Raw genomic sequence first — 15,484 nt, forward strand, 5'->3', positions numbered from 1 at the left:
GTTGTCTCTTTGACACATTCCCCATTTTATGTTTCGCTTGAGCTTAATGTAAAGTCTGAGATCATGATTGAATATTCTCAATACTTTAAGCTGACTTCCGGTTCGAATATATTTGACATTGGTTGCAAAACAGAAAATGTTTTATCTGGATTCCAGGTTAAGCTAAACGTAAAGTCAACTTTGCGAAACAAGGAGGATTTTACCACAGTATTTTGAAAAACGTCCGTTCAGACAAGACATTATTTAATAATAAAAAATCAATTTCACAAATTCTAATCTGTTATATAATCAAACAGAAGTACATGACTATTTCATCATTACTTCTTTCATAGTGGAATTAATAAAGAAAAACACTTGCGTTAATCCGATCACGGCTAGTCTTGACATTTAAATAGAATATAATAAGTAATGATAATCCCAGATGAGGTTCTAATATTTTAATATTTTCTTTCACCCTTTTAATCCTGATCAGGTCTGCACTTCACACAAAAATCTTACGACTAAACTTGATTTGACTGAATTGGTGATGACTTACAATCAATTTAAGTAGTACGATTTTTTACGAAACGAAGGTCAAGAAAATATTGTATATACAGATTAGTTAAAAAAAACAACAAACAAAAAAAAACTCTTTTATATCAAATGTGTTTCTCTAATGAAAATAAAAAGTAATAAATTGTACGTAATCTATTAAATTGAACAGATGGGTATTCCTTTAGAATATGCATGTTTAATTCCATGTCTGTTGTAATATAACATACTATACAGATTATAATATAATGCAGTCACGAATTTCTTATCACAACCAAAGTGATCATTGATCAACGCAAATATGAACAAGTATACACTTTTGACAGGTAAATAGTCAATCGAATTTATAATTCATGTATTCAATTGTATTCACCAAAGTTTCAAAATTCATATTCATAAATTTAATTTAACGAAAAAAAATTACTGTTTATTCAACCTGAATGGCTTACTGTTTAAGTACTGACAAAAAGTCCGTGTTAATTCATTCTTCTCCATACGGAAAGTCTCTAATCAGAAGTAGAGTAGAAATAAAGCAGGCGTTGGGAATATATAAGTCAATAAGAAAACAAACGAATTCCAAATACTACAGACTTCATACAGTAGTCTTTTAAATTTATGGAAAATTAGCGGTCGATTTGCTATATTCCTAATTCGATATTGATTAATCAACAGTCTCTACCCAGCACATGCAGCAGCCGGTTCGATATTCAAAATTTCTCAGTTAAATATAATAAAAACTGAATATTTAAAAGACTCTGAAAATGATCACCATGTTAAAAAAGTAAAAAGAAAAAGAAAAAAGGCAGAAATCTATCTCAGACTCCTACAAATAATCGTAACTTGTTGTACTAAAATATAACCCCTTAATTACATGACTGTATCGAAAACGATTCTATATCTTTATAGCATCGATAAAAGTAAATAAAAATATTGTTTTATTAAATTTATTTCAACACGCCTGAATTATAGTAAGGCTACTTACAGGCTTATAGCTTAATAAAACCAAAGGATGTCTCTGAAAACTTTCATTTTTGATATGTACGAAGGGCTCTAATTTCCAGCTTTGTGTTCGAAATATATTGCAAAAGACTCTTGGAGAAAGCTAAGACTGAATGATCAGGAGATTCTAGACAATACCATGGGTTCATTTACCTGGGCTGATATGCAGAAAGCTTTATCTGGCAAAGGTGGTGACAAACTTCGTACATGTAATATGTTTTAGACCAGTTTTAAAACGGCAACTTATTGTAAAATTCCAATGCCATTTTCGCAAAGGAGCTCTGTTGCAAAATTTCGTAGTGGTGTAGCACCACTAAGAATCGAAACGGGGAGATTTGAAAGATTAGTTTTAAAAGATCGAGTCTGTGATAATTGTATGGATATTTTTATAGAAGATGAAGCCCATGTTTTTTTTTATCGTGTCCTTTATATGACGATTTTAGAAAACAAATTATTCAGTTTAAACATATTTATTTATAATAGTGGATTGGGAAACAAGTTATTGAAGCTTATATTAATCCCTCTCCACTTTGCGTGTGCGAGTGCTGCCGCATTAGCCTGCTCTTTTTCGAAATCTACAAGGGTGTCTTTTACGTGCAAGAGATATGTCTCTCTCATAACACGGGTCAGCCATTTATCGTCCCCTTCCAACGGACTATCATCGTTTTCTGAAGACCATATTCGCGAATGGTGTCAAGGGAGAGCGGGAATTTCGGTCCCTGAAATCTTCATCCCGGAACGGGAATCGAACCAGGAACATTTGTGTTAGTAGTTCGATGCACTAACCACTACACCACGGCTAGTATTTGATGAAGCAACGCATTTTAATAGTGATTTTATGTCTTTAGATGACAAACAGGAAAAATAGTTTTTTTTATATACAGACGATAATATGATTCGTAGCTGTGCCAAAGCCAGTAATCTTATTTCGATAGACGTAGAATTGATCTATACTGTAAATAATGTTCTTATAAACATGTTTTATAATAGATGAATTCTTTTATATAATGTTTTTAATGTTATGGTCTCTTATAATTATGTGCAGACTTGCTCTCTTTTTATATCTATGTATCATAAACGTAATGTTGTGTTATATGTACGATTGAGAGATTAGACTTGAATAAAATATTGAGATGAATTGGATTGAATAAAACCACTTAATAATTAATGATCAATTTAATATTTTTAATTTTAAAGTGGCGTTTTCAGTTCTCCGTACAAATCAAAGACAAAAAGGTTTAAACATGTCCTTTTTGGTTTTCCATTTATAGTTCATTTTTCACATGCTACTAGAGTGTACAGATGTACGTTCGTTCGTTCTAATTTTTTTGTGTGTGTATTAGAAATATCATGTTTCAAAAGTACGTTTACAAATCCTTTTATTAATAACAATTAAAATATATATATAAATTTTAAAGAGAAATTTTTGATTTACGTAAGGACATTATTTTAATCAAGACCGACGAGAATCGACGATTAACTTTCAGGGTACATAAAACGATTTCTTACATCTCATTTTATTCCTTTTGACAGTGTTGTTGGTATTTTATGTAAACACAACTTTTGGATGTGAGGACATAGAAAACCAGGTTTGCTCTCAACTAATTCAGAAGTATCCAGGGTTTTGCAGCGACACCTGTCTGTCAACATTGTGTCAACGAAGTTGTGGACTCTGTCGTAGGTAGATTTTATATTCACGTACTTGAGAGATATAACAAACACGTGTATTAAAAGTAAATCTAGAAAAATAATGTAAAACATTTGGCATAGTCACGATATATGCCTTATTGATTCTGGCCATGACATTTTGTGGAAAATTAGTCTCATGGGTATGTGATGAGTTTGAAATGTTTTCAAATTGCCATTATTTGATTCAGACATCAGGCTCGTGCTTGGTAATTTCGCAATTATAAAATGTCACACATATTTTATAGAATTCATAAAGTTTCAATTTCCCTGAGATAAACTGAATTCAAAACACAGTTTGCTTTTTTCCAAGGCTTTGTTTTGTAATCAATATATCTTTCACTTTCGAAACTGTTAACTTAGAGGATTTCAATTTAAGCTTACACCGACTTGAAATCATAAGGTCTGTAATTTTTCTTTTCGTTTGCAAATTTATACAAATTTTAATAGATGAGTTGGTTATTATTGTCATTGGGTTGGATCACATTGATATCTCCCAGTTATAGTCAGTTTTGCAAGTCGTCTAGGTTTATAAAACGATTCCAGAAATGGGTGTATGAATAAAAAAAAAGTATGCACAGATAGCGAAGTAGAACTTACTGTTCAGTAAAAATTAATAAAAATATGAATTATCATTTATGGTAATAATCTACAAAAGAACAACTATTTCAGCTACTAGTTGTTACGAGTGTCATGAAGTAGATAATCCAAAGAATTGTACAAACGTGGTAGAATGTCCATCAAAAGACCATGTAAGTGCTTTTAAAATATTCATTTCCCAAAACGATTGGTACGAAGTAAGTTAATAGGATTTTTTTTTAAATAATATAATGCAGAATTCCACAAAATAAAAATTAAAAAGACAAAATAATAGTTTAACACAATTCATGAACTTAATTGAAAACAAACTGCACTAGAAACCTATACTTGTTTCAACTTTGTTGATATTTAACACCACTATCACAATTACGGCTATATCACGAAGACCAGATTTTGTTGGTGGAGGAAGACAATTATATAATTATCGTAAAAAACGACCAACCTCCTGTGAGAAATTGGAGCCGAAAGCACCTCACATGAGCGACATTCGAACTCACCGCAGCATAGTTTACATCCTAGTAATCACCGGAAACTACTGAGACAATTGGGTAATCGGGGTCCCAAAGGAGTAATCCGTAATTGGATAAACAAAATTGAACGTTAAACAAAAAAATAATAATAAATGCTGTATTATATTAATTTGTTTGCCTCTTTCAGGAAATTTTTTTTAAAACAACACGCTAAATAATTGCGGTTACCTACAACAGGAACGCACAAAGCCGAGTATTAGATAAGTTGTTTTTTACACACTTGCTAAGATTATTCACTGAATGAATGATTTTAAGGCAGTACTATATATGTTCACTATTAGGAATTTTGTTTGTAGTATTGTTTTACCACGCAGTCTTTTGCTGACGATTTTAGAGAAATATATAAACTAGGATGTGCTACAAAAAATGTAAGTATTATAATATTAACGGTAACCTATATGTCTTTTGTTGGTTTTTAGTTGTTGTTTTTTTTAAATTTTGGTTTCACTTTCATTGACGCCCATCTAATCCAACAACATTGTAATTATTTAAATGCAAGACTTTTGTTCAGGTATGAAGCACGATTTTGTATTAGTTCTGAGATCATACGCTTTTATTGTGACTGAAGGTTTGAAAATATACGTAATGATTTCTGATCGGGGTTTATATTTGTTTTGCTCTGACGGCAAAAAAAACCCCACATGAAATATTTCACTGGGTTTTAACAGTGCTACGAGAACTACTTACTTGGCAATACGGATGTGGAAAAGGGTAACAGTACAAATCTTATAAATACTTTCAATGTGAATAAAAGCAACAGGCTAACTTGCTTGTATCAGACGCTATTGATATGATATGATCTGCTATGAATGATTTCATGATCGCATGAACAAATAGTTATTTGTGTCCATATCTAGTTTCATAAAAGTTATCTTTGAATTTTTAATATTTCACAGCTCTGTGCAGGTTACTTTGGTGATAATGTCAAACGCAGTCTCAAAGTTGATGCTGCATGCTGTCATGAAGATAGATGTAATAATTTGACTCCTGAGGCAATTGAATATGTAAAACATAATCATCAGATGATCACAGCGCCACCATCAAGTGCGTTTTACTATAAGGAACCCTACATAATATAATTCAAACAGTCATCATTTCTGTATTGACATGAATAATCATTCAAGTGGTCATAATCATAAATTCTTTGTTTACAACAATTTTTCGTTGTTGAATTATCAGATTTTTTTTTATCTTAGCACAGATTATTTTAGCTGTATATGGGAAAAATAATTTTGGAATTTTTGTTCCTCAATGCTCTTTAATTTGGATCTTATTAGGCCTTTGAATAATTCTGATTCGAGCGTTACGAATGAGTCGTGTAGACAATCTGGTGTAATCTTGGTATCTATGATGAGTTTATAATACAAAGAAACTGCAACGCTCTGTATATATTAATAAGTGTAACATATATAAAAAAAATTATGAACACGTTAACATTTTATGAGCAACTTAGGCCCATACTGCATAGTCAGCTATAAAAGGCTCCGAAATGACAAATGTAAAACAAATGGCCTCATTCACATGCTAAAAGTAATGAGCGAAAAACAAATATGAAACACAGTGTCACGACAACCATTGAATAACAGGCACATGCAAAATGTGGCTGGGTTAAACATGTATTTCATTAGACAGTACAGGCAACTCTAAAGATTGATACTATTCATACAAAAAAATACGCAAATGCTTTGAAGACAAAAGTGATCTTTTAAAATCTGTTTTTTTAATTCATTATCATTTAAGATTTCACAGAAGGTAACTGTTGAATACATTTAAGTTTTTTATTTTCCTCTCGTGGACCTGCATGTACTTTATCATTTTATTCTATTTAAATCCCCATTGAAAGTTCTCTGACAGATTGATTGATCGTAAAATCACTGTCATCGTTGGCCAACCACAAACAATTTTAAGGTAAATGATTCAGTATTATTACCAACACAAGTATTGCGGTGTTCCACGCTGTTATGAAAATGATTCTAATTTGCGTCTTTATCTTTTTCGAACACAGATGAAACAACTATCTCACCGTTGATCAACGACTGTCGTAATATTGATGACAGTATCTGTACACGTATAATACAGTTAAACCCAGATTTCTGTCAGAATGATACATGTGCTGCTTCGAAGTTATGTCCCTTGATGTGTAAAAGTTGTTGTGAGTAATGTTTTATATAGACTTTGCAAACTGATGCAAATGTAAAGACATGTCCGTTCAATTCAAAACGAGGTCCAACATGTATTTTGGGTGTATGCAATTTTATTTAGAAGTCGATCAATATAATGATAATGATGGTGTTTAACGTCCGGTGACAGAGGAGTAGGCCCGGTAAGACCATTTTTTGGCCCCAAAATATAGCATTTTTACAACTTGATTTGTTAAAAAGTAAATTTTTGGCTGATATTTGGATCATAGTAGAATAATTATGTTTTATAAATATGGGCTGTTTTTGAAAATATAATGCACATTCATCAGGTAATCGCATCATAAATTCATGCAATTAATAACTGAAATCTTCACAATTTAAAAATTGGTGCTAATTTTAAGACGTCCTTTGACTCAAATGGACTTTTTTGGCTGTATTCGTGTTTAGTCTTTATATTTGAATATATGTTGTATTTGATGATAAAACATTACATATATAAAGGTTTACACTGAACAAGAATGCGGCCACTTCCATCTTAGACAAAAAAAAACATCTGAAAAGTGACATGTTAAGGCATATATATGATACATTTTTAAGTTTGAATTTGAGCGTCTTTGATGACCAAGTGAGTCCAAATTTTTAACATCAACTTATTGAATCGACAGAAGTAGTCACTTATGTGTTTAAGATAAATCAAAAGTTTTCATTAGATGTACTTCGAATTTTACCGGACCTGCTCCTTTAAAATGGTGTTCAGATCGAAAACGTATGAATTTGTAAAGAATACAGACTGTGCATTGTACAAAACCTACACCTCTGCCGGTTCGTTAACATACTAGCCCACAATGTAACAATCCGCAGGAAGATATGCGAACCTAACTGGTACAATATTATAACTCAGGGCTGAAAAGTCTTTGCTCATACTCTTAAATGCTGCGTGCTTAACGGAGAAGCAACAAACAAAATATAAAGTTTTTGAATAGACTGGAAATCAGAACCAAGATAACAGAAATTGGCCACTGCATGTTGAACTTAGTGATATATCTAAGGTATAAGTTACAAGAGGTAAGAATTCTTATGACATAATTTAAAAAAAAAAAAAATTCTTTTTACAAGTAACGTAAAAGATAAAGAGGGCTTATGCTTTTTTGTATCAAAAAGAACATCAAAACGAAGTTTTGTAAAATTAAGCAATTATTGTATGTATGTCCAAAACGTCTTTGACTCTTCTGTTATATGAAACGATTCGTAAGTATGTTCTTTTCAAAAAGATTCGTGCCTAATGTTATTCCACGTTAAATATATATTTTTTATTTCCTACCATTGCAGTTAGATGTAATAGTTGTAATGACGTAGAACATATTGATGACTGCAAGGCAACCACCGCATGTAAAGGGGGCAAGGTAAGCTGTTTTTAATGAGGGGGATATTTCTAGGAAAAAAATCTCGTCATGATTGGAATGCAACTGGAATATATATTCTGAGGTCACACAGGTTCAAACAATACTCAGTCCGGCAGTGGGCGGAGCTTTAAAGCGATATCTGTATAGTATACAGATACAACATAGCGATATCTGTAGAGCTGTATCTGTATAGTTGGACACCCAATTGCAGGATTTATAGAGTATCGTTCATCATCTCAACGAGATTGATTTTCTCGCTTGAGCCGGGACGGCGAAAGCGAGAAAGGCAATCGAGTTGAGATGATCAATGATAATCTGTTTATCGCTATTTTACCTATGACGACGTTGTCAATTTCATGCCAATTTCGTTAGCAACGCCACGTGCCTGCTTAGTTTCTAGCGATAATTTTCCATCTCAAGCGAGTAGCATGATATGAAAACTGTCACAAAAAAAGATCAAAGGAAAAATGCACTGCCATGTCTTGAATCAAAGGTCATTTCGAATAAAGAAAGGATATCAAAACTATCGATCACCAAGGCAAGTATATCAAAACCATCGATCACCAAGGCAAGTATATCAAAACTATCGATCACCAAGGCAAGAATATCAAAACTATCGGTCACCAAGGCAAGTATATCAACTATCGATCACCAAGGCAAATTCAAAAAAGGGAAGTTCTTAAAAACTGATAAAATCAAACGTTATCGATCCACGTAACAAGTGTAAAACAACTGCCAAATTTCTGACTTGGCACATGTTTTTCACAAGACAATTTTGAGTGAAACCCAGCTAAACTTAAACGGTAATCTGGTGATAACGTTCCTAAACAGTATGAATATACAAATATTTAAAAAAAAAACCCAGTTTTTCAAACAAAAGCTCGTAAAATACACAAGTACATGATACAGTAAGCCAACAATAGACAATAGACTATAAATACAACAGTCAACGATACATTTAACCAACATAACAGTTAACTAATTATTGACATTAAGAAACAGAACTTAAAAAGGCTGGTGTATATAAGTGTGGTTATATATGGCAAGCCGTTCTCGTCAAAACTATGTTTAAACCCTTTTTTCGAAAAAAATACACACTGAGATTTAAAAACCTAAAATAACACACTGAGAAATCGAAAACACACACTGAGATTTAAAAAAATAAAAAACACACACTGAGAATTCAAAATTACACACTGAGATTTTAAAAAGACACACTGAGATGAAATAAATCGAAAAACACACACTGAGAATTGTTAATTACACACTGAGATTTCAAAAATACTCACTGAGATTAATATGCAAATTACTAATGAATATTCATGAGATGAATAATTCAACAGATTAATATCTTGATCTCAAGAACTCTTGTCATTATAAAGAAATGCGATTCCTTCAACCAACATTCGTAATAAATTTCAAGACTTAACATCGCTCATATTCATAAGTTTGTTGCCTATAATTCAGATCATTACTACCAGTTTAACGGGATGATTTTTTTTACTTAAAACCGTGGGTCCCTTTTCAAAAGTGTTCCAACTGTTTCCCTGGTTTCGCTAGTTAATCTTTTATATTTTTGTTACGTTTATATGCTATAATAGACACTTGGGTAAAAATTTCACAGCATTCTTTTGCAGATTGTTCCAATGTTTTCTTATGATTTTAATAAAGTTTTTCACCATTTGGTTATATTTTGTAATAGAGTAAGTTGGTATTTTTCTTGTTCTTTTATTTCTAAAGTTTTTTTATTAATAATTTGGGACCAAATCGAAGGACTAACGAGTTCTGTCCCCTTGTTGTTTTAAGCTTGTAAGAGATCGAGATTAAGTATGCTAATTAGATATGTGCGCATAAAAAGTGCGCACAAATCTCAGTGTGTAATTTTAAATTCTCAGTGTGTAATTTCAAATTCTCAGTGTGTGTTTTCAGTTTATTTATTTTCAGTGTGTCTTTTTGAAATCTCAGTGTGTAATTTTCAATTCTCAGTGTGCGTTTTTCATTTTTGTAATCTCAGTGCGTCTTTATGAAATCTCAGTGTTTAATTTTTAATTCTCAGTGTGTAATTTTCAATTCTCAGTGTATAATTTTCAATTCTCAGTGTGTAATTTTCAATTCTCAGTGTGTAATTTTCAATTCTCAGTGTGCGTTTTGAAGTTTTAAAATCTCAGTGTGCTTTGTTGTAATTCTCAGTGTGTAAATTTTTCGAAAAATGATTTAAACATAGTTTTGACGAGAACGGCTTGCCATAGTTATACCTCATTTCTTCATTCTGGTAGTCACGCCCTTGCTAAAGTGAGTGCCCGTTTGACTATGTGGGATGTATAAATACATAGCTAGGTCCAACTTGAATGTGGTTTGGAGGGGGTCGGATCTGGTGTAAATATCCCGTGTAAGGATGAAGTCACGATCTATGTATGTTATAGAACCGTTGCAACATTTCTCTAAAGGGCCCGTCGGTGGCATGTTGCAGTAAGTCTGAAACATATAAAAAACTGTGAGTCCGACTTTTTGAAACCGCAAAATAAGTTTAAATAAAAATGATAAAAGAAAACACAATATACTGCTAATTGATTGTGTTACACGTATAATGTACTTATATTTCTTTAAAAATTGTATCGTTCAAATTTAAATAATTGTTTGTTTTGCAAAATTGAGACATCATATCAAATGTAAGCGGAAATTTGAAAATGATGTATTCTGTGTCTTATCATTTATTATTATCTAATAATCTGTTTCAGAAATGTTATTCTCTTGAAACATTAAGTTTTGATCTCAGACCGGTATACAGACTTGGATGTATGGATGATCAGGTATGATGGGTTATTTTTTTTGCTAAGGATTTGCTACTTTAGAAAACAATTCTTGCACTTTCTGAGACAGCAGTGTTGATTTAATGATAGAAAAAAAAAATGAATTGAAGAGAATAGTTGGTGCCCGTGGCAATTCCAATTGTTTATTGAAAAACACGTCCTCCAAACGTAGCAAAAATGTTGTCTGTCAAGAAATCAAGCATCTTGATAACGTTGGTTTGATGGAGTCAGAGTGATTTTTTTTACAAAATACGATTTATCCCTCCGAAAGACAACATACGTGTATCAATGGCCATTCTTTTTTTATAAAACAAAGCAAGACCAACTCTTCCACATTTTTCTTTAAGTTTGGAATGAGGAATTCTTGTGTAAAGTGTAGATATACTATTAAGATTAAAAAATACTTGTATCAGTATCTATTCATTTCATTTAAATTTTGTTTTGCATGTTTGCTTCACGCATTCAAACTTCTTTCATTCGCATGAGCTGAAAAGTGCAAGCATTCTAAATGTTTACACAAAGCGCTAGCTGTTATGATTATTATGTGTTTCAAATACCTTAGTCTAATTATATGTCAAAACATTAAGACCAAGATTATTTGTACAATGGCAAATTATGATCAGATAAATAAATCAGTTAAGTTTATGACAGATAGTACATTTTTGCACTTAATGTAAAAATTATATCACCCTATTAATATAATCATATCGCCCTATTTTAAAATTTATCAATATCACTTACACTAAAAGGTTCGAAACTGATATTTATAATAACTCCTGATTAAAAACATTTGATAATGCGAATGAATGCATGCAAACTATTTTGTTTTATTTTTTAAAATTTGAATGCTGTCGATTGATCGATTGATCGAGAATGATAATTTTCATACTGTATTTTGTCTTTTTTCATGTTAAAGCTTTGTCAGAGATTTATGATATCAAGCCCGCAAATATTTGGAAAAAGACAACAATTACAACTAAAAGGAGGTTGTTGCAATTATGACCTATGTAACGACAATGTTGTCATGACAACTACACCGACTACAACAACAACACAAGCTACTACAACTGTTATTACTGGTCAGTTAGTAATGATTTATAAACATTGCGAAGAAAGAGAAAGGCGAAAGATATCAAAGGGACATTCAAATTCATTAGTTGAAAATAAATTGACACCGCCCTGACTTAAAAAAAGATAAAGAGCAACAGACACACAATAGTACGCAAAACTCAACATAGAAAGCTAAACACTGAGCAACAAAAACCCCAACAAAAAATAGGGGTTATTTCCGCAGCTTTTAAAAAGGGCAGGAATATACTGCTCCACATGTGACACCCGTTCTTCTTGCTGATGTTAGTATAAGTATCAAGTTTAATTCGCTAGGTCACATAGGGGAAAAGGGTACGAGACATGTAGTTAAGACATTTCGAACATTATCCGCTATACATCTGTGAAACGGATAACCAACTCGTGATTGCGATTGTGAAGAAACAAGACAATGTAAGATATTATAACAAACGGACTCTTTTAACAGACAATATCACGAAATCATATAGTACAAAATATATGTTTCATTAGAAAAGAAATGATCTTCAGTAGAGCTAGCTGCAGAAACATTGCTCTTATGGTTCTTATGATATTTGTAGGCAATGGTCCGCAAATTATCAATAATATCGTAAAGACCATAACATCTACGATTCTATAGCTACAGAAGAGCCTGACTAAATACCAGAATTTATCAATCGATTAGTAACAAAAATATATAGGAATCAGACAGTTTACAAAAAATGTTGTTGAACAGTATTGGCTTTTATTTTGAAGTCTTATAACATCATTTTCAAGTAAAAGTTACCAATCGTTGGTAATTTATTTGACGATTGCCAGTTTGATTTAAGTGACAATTGAGAGTTTGTTTTACGTGACTATTGCTAGTTTGTTTTCGACTTATGAGTTTGAATATCCATTTGGCTTCTTTTGGCTGTCTTAGCTTCCCAATTTTTAAATACATTCTAAGAAACGGTGATGTTTATTTTTTTTTTATAATACATCAAAAGTAAAATGAAAGAAACCAATTAAACGAAATGTTTTAATTTGTGTGTTCAATGTTGAGAACACTGTTTTTATCTTAAATTCGTCACCAAAAGATGTTTTTTGACTACTTTATGAGATATTTGCAAATTCTGTTTGTAGGTTGCGGTCACCATTCATCAAGACATGATTGTCCTTCAGGGTTTCAGTTTTATCATTCGTGCTACCATGTAGGTAAAGAGGCGAAAAACTGGCATGATGCAGAGGTAAGAATGAGTTCAACAAATAAACAATAGTTTTTCGAAAAATAAACAAACTGGCCGTCACTTAGCTGATAAAAGTGGAAAGTGTTCTCGCTTTGTAGATTAATCCATTCAGAATAGACTTGCATATTAATCAACAAATTTTACCACATACGTTATGAAGCCGTAGGATATCGTTTAATGTTGTGTGTCAAATAAGGTCCTCAGCGTACTTATCCTTCAAATCATAGTTGGAAATGCTTTACATGTTTGACAAACAATTCATTCTCTCATCATGAAATATCATAACCATGTTAAAGTTTTCTAATGTTTTTCATTTAAACTGTGGGGTTGTCAAAGATTTTCAACGCCTAAATCAAATAATACGAATAATAAGCAGGGAACTTAACCTTGTGTGTTGTCTTAATGTTGAATGTTTAAACTTTCTTATTTTCTTCTCGTGCACCTGCATGTACTTTACTCTTTTTATCTTATTCCATTTAAATCCCCATTGGATTCATTGGAAGGTCTCTGATAGACTGAGTGAGCGTAAAAACACAGGTATCGATAGCCGATGACAAACAAGCTTAAGGTAAACGATTCAGTATTCTCTTGTCATCATAAGTATAGCGGTGGTCCACGCTGTTATGAAAATGCTTCTATATCAACGTGCATCTTTGAACATGAATTTATTTATTTTTCAGAGTTACTGCAAGAGTAAATGTACTAGACTTGTAGACTTCAGTTCGTTAAGCGATCTGCAACACGTGTTCTCACATATTCTTTCAGAAAAATCAAATTCTACAAGTAAGTATATTAAATCAATACAATCAACGATTTGTTTTATTTCACAAAACACTAGTGTATTTTATGCTGTATATGATTATGTCAATAGTGAAGTTACTGAATGTCCCTAATCAAATGGCAAAATCAGAAGCTCAAACACATCAAACTAATGGATAGCAACTGTCATATTCCTGACTTGGTATAGGTATTTTCCTATGTAGCAACTGGTGGATTGAATCTGGTTTTAAAACTAGCTAAACCTCTCACTTGTATTAAAGTCGCAACAAATATAAAATGATAAAACTGACCCAGGTTACTCTTGCATAATACGTAAAAATGCTATATTTTCGTAAATAGTTCTTGCAAATTGACACGAGGGTTGTCTTTCGTTTACCGTAATAAAACAACATTGATGTAGCATTGAATCCCAAAAATATCTAAATCTAGAGATGTTCAAAGAGTTAAGTGATGGTGGCAAGTGTTAGATTTTGTGCTGTTTAATAAATTGGTAAGTCATGGCATCCGGGTTTTGTTTTTGTTAAATAAGGGATGAACATGCAATGCTTTTATTTGGAAATTGAAGACTTTAAATATTTACTCATCTTTCTCCTACCTTAGGTTTAAACTTTGGGATAAATAACGTTCTGTCAAAAATTATTAGATTGTAATTCAATCTTAAGAATGAAAATAATTCTGTCATCTATGTCATCTTATATTTATTCTTCTATATATTTTTTTTATTATAGCATTAGATTTTTGGACAGATGGTGTCGGACACACAAGTCCATTCAAAGGTTCTAGACAATATTGGATGTGGTCAACTACAAGACAAAGAATAAGTTCTGAGTTGACTCATCATGTCCATCACAGTAGTTCTATTGAATGTATAAAGGTGAATAGGAATTCCCATACAAGCACTGATTTATTGTCTACAGAAAATTGCCAAACAAAGTTAACTCCAGTATGTAAATTGGAATAAATTTAAGATACACTTACTTTTGAAAATTTATAGTGAAGGATATTTGATAACGTTACAACAACATTTCTGATATCAATAATATTAAAAATGAGACAAAGATACTAAATGGTGAGCACATCCTTCTTTATATGTGCATTCCACACATCTCGTATTCTAAATGGTTGGTACAACTGCTTTAATAGTTCTAATTCAGAGATGAAATCATCTAGGAATCCTTAAATGCATTTTCCATTTTTTGTAGCAACATCCGAGCTGCAATTAAATGGTATGTTTCCTATTTCAAATGATAATTTAAAGCTTCTATTTCTAATAAGAGAGAATCAAAACAATCTAATGAAAAATAAGTTCTCCCCACTTGCCCCTCGTTGTTTATATGTATCCCACGCGCGACATATAAACAACGATGAGCAAGTGGGGAGAACTTATTTTAATTAGATTGGAAGCAAAAGATACCAATTGGACATTCAAACTCGTAAGTCGAAAATAAACTGACAACGCATGGCAAAAAGAAAAGACTAACAGACAAATACAACACGTTCAAAACGCATCATATAATTTAAATAAGAGCTAAAAATAAGTAATAAGAATCCAAATAAAATCGGAGGTTATTTCAAGTGCTCCGGAAGGGTAAACATATTCTGTTCCATATGTAGCACCCTTTGCTTTGTTCAAGTAAATACCAACCCATTTATACGTTTAACTCGGTAGGTCTCATTTGGGAAAAAGGAGAATAAGATAGTGGCTTCAAC

General features: G+C 32.0%; 1 protein-coding gene across 1 annotated transcript; it reads left to right on the plus strand.

Moving 5' to 3' along the window:
• The first annotated feature begins 788 nt into the window (after positions 1-788).
• On the plus strand, positions 789-14,748 carry LOC139491101 (uncharacterized). Its single transcript, XM_071278467.1, has 12 exons — positions 789-857; positions 3,064-3,207; positions 3,889-3,968; positions 4,643-4,714; positions 5,243-5,390; positions 6,352-6,498; positions 7,817-7,890; positions 10,629-10,700; positions 11,617-11,779; positions 12,891-12,994; positions 13,675-13,777; positions 14,503-14,748. The coding sequence occupies exons 1-12, from the start codon at positions 833-835 to the stop codon at positions 14,733-14,735; spliced, it is 1,365 nt and encodes a 454-aa protein (XP_071134568.1). The 5' UTR covers positions 789-832; the 3' UTR covers positions 14,736-14,748.
• Positions 14,749-15,484: the final 736 nt, after the last annotated feature.

The sequence above is a fragment of the Mytilus edulis genome, chromosome 10, assembly GCF_963676685.1.
Source record: "Mytilus edulis chromosome 10, xbMytEdul2.2, whole genome shotgun sequence".
Taxonomy (NCBI): Eukaryota; Metazoa; Mollusca; class Bivalvia; order Mytilida; family Mytilidae; genus Mytilus; species Mytilus edulis.

Bases quoted from the DNA above. Each gene is read 5' to 3' on its own strand.
- LOC139491101 (XM_071278467.1), top strand. From the start codon at position 833: ATGAACAAGTATACACTTTTGACAG. The intron at 5,391-6,351 runs GTGCGTTTTACT...TTTCGAACACAG, and splicing joins GATCACAGCGCCACCATCAA to ATGAAACAACTATCTCACCG. The intron at 12,995-13,674 runs GTAAGAATGAGT...TTTATTTTTCAG, and splicing joins AAAACTGGCATGATGCAGAG to AGTTACTGCAAGAGTAAATG.